Source organism: Oncorhynchus clarkii, chromosome 6 (genome assembly GCF_045791955.1).
Source record: "Oncorhynchus clarkii lewisi isolate Uvic-CL-2024 chromosome 6, UVic_Ocla_1.0, whole genome shotgun sequence".
In the NCBI taxonomy this organism is placed as follows: Eukaryota; Metazoa; Chordata; class Actinopteri; order Salmoniformes; family Salmonidae; genus Oncorhynchus; species Oncorhynchus clarkii.
The window spans coordinates 45,118,298-45,124,297 of record NC_092152.1 but is presented as its reverse complement, the minus strand read 5'-3'; the positions used below and the strand labels follow the sequence as shown (position 1 = coordinate 45,124,297).

Below are 6,000 nucleotides of genomic sequence, written 5' to 3'. Positions count from 1 at the left end.
CAATTCTGAACGAATGACCCCTTCTAAAAGACAGTGTTTATGAATATTTTAATCATGTTGGCTGTTAAATCTCTTGTCCATAGCTAAACTAAACCTCGATTAGGCTATGTCAGCTCAAATGTATCACGTTTGATAAAATGTATGGCTTCAATTCGAGGTATACTTGTCGACCTATTAGGCTCCTAAATAGGAAGTGTTAACGACGAATGCGCCGTGCGTCCTTAACAGAATGCTGGCACTCGAAAGCGGGGAGTGGAAAGTAGAGGGTCAGGAAATTGGTGGGTGGGGATAACCCTTTTCGTAGGAAAAAAAACTAAAACAATCACGTGTTTGGAGATCAAAGGAGATCCGCTTTGTAGAGCTGGAGAGAGAGGGAGAGAGAGAGGGAGTGAGAAAGAGAAAGAGAGAGAGAGAGAGAGAGAGAGAGCGGGCAAGCAAGCAAGCAAGCAACGTAATTGACAAGGCTGCAATGGTGAAATAAACACTCTCGGCCAACGCACAGCTTTCGTTGCACAATTGCGAAAACACGGCGCTCTTTTGACGCATCGATCTCGCTTCAGATTCGATTTCCAGAATTTCAGCACCATCACCTAATCACGCTTGGAAATTATGTTCCGATCGGCGCATATCCAACCGGCAAGATGATGATTTTACCAAGGAGAAGGTTAGAGTGTGTAGCCGATTCGGTGGTCTTGGTGATCTTCGTGGTCACCACTTCTCTTGGAACGGTTTTCGCCAAGGATACGGCTTTTGTGGAAGTAGTGCTGTTTGAGTCAAGTCCAAATGGAGATTATACTACATACACGACGGGGTTGCAAGGACGATTCTCAAAGGCAGGAGCCACTATCAGTGCGGAGGGCGAGATCGTGCAAGTATGTACAACTCAGTTAAGTTGTGGGAAGGACATATACAATATGTTGCTACGGCTCTGTTTGCTTATCAGTATACTGAGCCTGGGCGTTCATTCTACTTCGCTACTCTACTCTAAAACTTTATCGAAGGGGGGGGGGGGGGGGGGGGGGGGGGGTTGTTGAGTTGCACTGTGTGTGTTGTATGTGTGAGGATGGTACTAGCCTCCTATTGCTACCAAATGTGATTACAAGATGGCTTCTATCTTTTGGAACTCATTCACATGTACATTGCAGGTTCTTTTCGGGATAAAAGCTCAGATTCACCCAGAATCTGCCATGGCATATACATTCAATAACCTTTTTTTCACGGATTAACATGGTTATTACACTTGTAAACGTTCCCAGGAAAATCATAGAAGTTGTTCATCGCAATTTGATCAGAGTTACAACTGATAGATGGTTGGTCACAGTTCCATCAAATATTGTCTGGGAGTACTCAAGAATAACGTCAAATAACGTCTAATGATTTCATTCAGCAGTACGCCTATAGGTCATTTCGTTCCCAATTAATTGGTGGATGGTTGTTTGTTTTCATTATTGACTTATTTAAAAAAAATAATCTTAGTTCAACCAATATAACTAAACAAACCTCCTACCTACTGTACCGCCTCGCTGCGAAGATACATTATCAATTATCACACAGACAATTTCTTTGAAGTTGGCCTAGGCTAAATTATTGTGTGGTTGTTTTGTAACAACCTAAAAAATTGAACAAACTCTCCCATATATTTTATTGTACCAGCGTGTTACTTAGTTTTGGTATGGCCTTCTACATAACTACTTCACCAACCATGCAATGTTCGTAATCATTTCCGTAAAGCACCACCCGCAAGAGCAGCCTACTAAATCCTTTGATGGCCCACCAAGCCTGCAGCCATGTGGATTTCGGGCCACGCCACGGACCCCTCCAACCCCGCTGTTGTCTAACCTACCCTGCATGAAACCGGGACGATGTGGTCTATTACTACCCGTCATGATTTGGAGAACTATCTCAGCCTTGTGGTGGTTTGCACTGCTACAGTAGCCTACACATGACCATGATTTGCTAGAAATGGTCTAATTTCAAAGATGAGTCCAATTATGATTATTAGTGTGCTAACCTACAGGTTTAATGAAGTAGCCGTGTGAGTTGTTTGCACATCACTCTTCATATATGGCATACCTTATCTGGGTCTGGTTAGGATTGTTGCGGGAATCTATAATGATGTCTGTAACTCATTTATTGCTGCTTTCTAACTCATACAGTGAAGTTACATTACAGAGCCACAAAGAATACACTTTCCTGAAGAGAACTTGAATGAATTGTGTGTGTGTGAGCACATTGCGGGAAGACCATCAGGATCAAAGGAGAGAGAATATTTATCACTGAAATGGATCCTGTTTCTACACATAGAGCATTTGTTGGTCGTTCTGGCTTGGCTTGCTAACCACACAGAAATGTGGGACCTCAACTTTACATTGAAAACATCTATTTAGGTTTTCATTTCTTTGCTAACATAGTGACCACTGTGTGGCAGCTTGCATTCATTGTCCTTCTTTGTAAAGAGGAGGGACATTTTGTCCAGTACAGAAGGACAGAATCACCATGTCCAACTGGTTCCGTTTCAGCGGTCGCTGTTGGTTGTTTATGTGTTTTGTGAATGATTTACTAAGAGAGATGGCAACCTTTAAGACTGTATTTTTGAATTGTTAAAGGAATGGCATTTCAAACCATAGAGGCCTTGCTATTCTGCGTTAGTAAGCCTTGTGTAATGAAACTGGGTAGGTTCTTGTGTATGTTTCTGTAAAGATTACTTTGTACCCACAGGTATAATGCATTATGATGCAATTATAATTAGGGCTGTGAAGATACCAGTATTGGTCTTCTAAAAACCTGCTGTATGCAAAATATTGTATGCTATAGCTATATCAAATGTGACTTTGAAGGGCAACATAATGATGTTTGTTTCCAGCATTAGGGTTGTTTTCCTATTGAAGTTAAACCCACTTTGTGTTCTGTTTCCTTGATACCAATGAGTATCACGATACTTTCATCCCGGCCCTAGTTATAATGAATTGTAAGACTTGTTATTACCATACCAAAATACTTTCACTATTGTCCCCTCTAGGCTGGGAATAGCCATGGACCTCACGATATGATATTATCATGATACTTAGGTGCCGATACGATATGTATTGTAATTCTCATGATTCAATACACTGAGTAAACCAAACATTAGGAATACCTTCCTAATATTGAGTTGCACCCCCCCCCCCCCCCCACACACACACACTTTTTTTGCCCTCAGAACAGCCTCAATTCCTTGACATGGGCTCTACAAGGTATTGAAAGCGTCCCACAGGGATGCTGGCCCATGTTGACTCCAATGCTTCCCACAGTTGTGTCACATTGGCTGGATGTTCTTTGGGGGGGATGGACCATTCTTGATACACACGGGAAACTGTTGAGCATGAAAAACCCAGCAGCGTTGCAGTACTTGACACAAACCGGTGCGCCTGGCACCTACTACCATACCCCGAATTAATACACAATTCATGTCTCATTTAACTGGCTCTTCCCCTTCATCTACACTGATTTTTAGTGGATTTAACAAGTGTCATCAATAAGGGATCATAGCTTTCACCCCCAAATCACTAGTCCCCTCCATGTATTTCTCACACTGCCCTCTCTCTTTAGCCACTCCACTTCGCCGCCGTTGGCTGTCTTTGTTTCAGCATTCTCCCAGTCAGTGTGAATGGAGGCCTTTACTTGGCACCGTCTGAGTCTTGAGAGGTGGTTTACAGGGCCGAGTCGGCCAGGTTAGGAAGGCAGGCCTCAGTCAGTCCCAGCTGTTTGGCCCCTGGGGGTTTGCTCTACCTCTTATGTACAGTGGTCTCCAGACCTCAGTAGGTAGTGGTTGGTGTTAGAAGGACTGGGGGGGCTTGGCATGGTTCCTGAGCAAAGTGGTTCAGTAACCACTACGCTCTTCCCCCTTACTCTCCTGCTCCCCAAAGCGAACACCCCCTGAGCTCTGCCCCATGAGTGCAACAAAAAAAAACTGCCATGTGCCGGCGGGGCCAAAAATAATAAATTAAGTCAATTTTCTACTTGCTCTGCGCCGTTAAGGGGAAAGTGAGATGACTTGATGTGGATGAGACGCCAGAGTCCAGAACGATCAGCTTATCCCTCTCTCTCTCTCTTTCTCCCTCCCTACCAGCCAGGCCAGTTCCCAGGTCCCTGATTGCCTACAATTTGACTACATAATAGGGAGGTATCAATGTCTCTTTAAATCACCCTCAGTCCGGGAGTGAAACTATATGGGCTATTCTCTCTGCAGGTGTACCGGTCCCCTCAACATCTACCTGCCATTAGAATGTGGAACGTAGAATTAGAACATAGAATGTAGATTTTAGAACACGGAATATAATAATACCAGTGGAGGCTGCTGAGGGGAGGTCAGCTTATAGTAATGCCTGGAATGGAGTCAATGGAATGGTATCAACCACATGGAAAACACACCATTCCAGCCTTTATTATGAGCTGTCCTCCCCGCAGCAGCCTCCACTGATAAATACAAATGACCTGCCTTAAGTTCAACTGGTGTGATGTGTTGTGAAAGAAAATAAAGGATGGATCTACTGTAGCCACAGCCTTTGTTAAAATACAACTTGCATACATTGTTGTCACTTCATGTTTCGTGTCTGCAGTTTTTAGTCATTTGTGACGGTTGTCTTCATCGTCAATGAATACGTTTTGTGTGGGTTTGAGTGTGGCACCATTTACAGTGAAATGATACAGTGAAATTATTGACCCTCTTGATAAAGATTAACAAAAAAGACTGTATAGAACAAGTACCAGTACTGAGTTACATTATATAGTAATTTTCCAACTCGCCACTCCAAACGTCTTGGGGACAGTACAGAGGATTCTAATTGACACCATGGCTAAATTCACAATATGCCTAACTGTAGTTTTTGTGTTTTTAATCAACTTAAATCTGAACAAAAAACTATTATGCTCATGATCATTGAATATTAGGGCTATCAACACACTATCCTTGTGTGTGTCTCTGCAAACTTGTCTCAATCGGAGCATGCTGGGCTTTTGGAACAATAGGGATATATTGTTAAAATAGACAGAATAGCAACGTTTACTCATAACATATTTAAAAACCAATGGGGTATAAATATACACTGTAGTCTACAATATTATGCAAATGTAGCATTGATCATATTGAACAGTATTTCTTTATTGCTGTTTACATTCTGTATAGAGGGAGTGCTCTTTGTGCTACTGCACCCTTTAAGCCCACATGAGAAATGTCAAATGTACAAAAATGTCATCTATGTATAATAATGCAAGGTTCATTTTAAGAGTAAAATAAGACAAAAGGCATTTCAAAATGTTCGCTGTTTAATGCCTGAAGTCTACTATCACGTTGTAGTTCACCAAGTGATGTTGCTACTGTGTGACTTTGACGAGCGTGAAAAGCCCAGATTTTCAATTGGCAAGAAATAGTCATTGATGCCCATAAAATATGCTATCGTGTGCATATCAGTACATTCCTCTCTTAATTGTACATAAAGTATGATCACTTATCCGAGAAGGTACACAAAATATATCTTAAGCCGCCTCAACCCAAGTTTTTGTTGCAGCTTTCAAATTGTCCACTCGTGGGAACTTGCACATAACTTGACAGTAAAACATCTGATTGGCTTTTGGCGTAGAATAATAACAGACAGATTCATTGGTTGAAACATTAAATCGGAAGATCGAAGTAGGTTTAATAGGTACGGTACGCTGTCCTACTTGTTAAACAACATCTCTTTCTCTTCGCAATTGTAGCAGTTTAAATTCCCAATTGTATTTTAGCATACAATATGAATATAGCTCAGTATTTGAATGATTTAATTTTATATAGTAATTTCTCCTCGTCTTTATCAAGGGGGTCAATCATTTCGGGAATCCACTAACTTTGAACCCTACTACAGGAGGCAGTGTGTGAATGTGAATATGATGGTGTTTAACTCCAAACCTTGCAGTAAACAACGGGCAGTGTGTCACCTCATCGGCACAACCACACGGTGGTGTTGACATTGGTAAAGACCA

General features: G+C 41.9%; 1 protein-coding gene across 2 annotated transcripts in view; it reads left to right on the top strand.

Annotated features, from left to right (window-relative positions):
• Positions 1–342: 342 nt before the first annotated feature.
• Positions 343–6,000, top strand: part of LOC139411203 (E3 ubiquitin-protein ligase znrf3-like) — a 122,274-nt gene continuing 116,616 nt past the window's right edge. Inside the window, exon 1 of one of the 2 annotated variants that reach the window (XM_071157136.1) lies at positions 343–872. In XM_071157136.1, coding sequence (XP_071013237.1) covers positions 642–872 — 231 coding nt within the window. In that variant the 5' untranslated portion in view covers positions 343–641. The remainder of the gene's footprint in view (positions 873–6,000) is intronic. The other variant, XM_071157137.1, reaches the window with a different exon arrangement.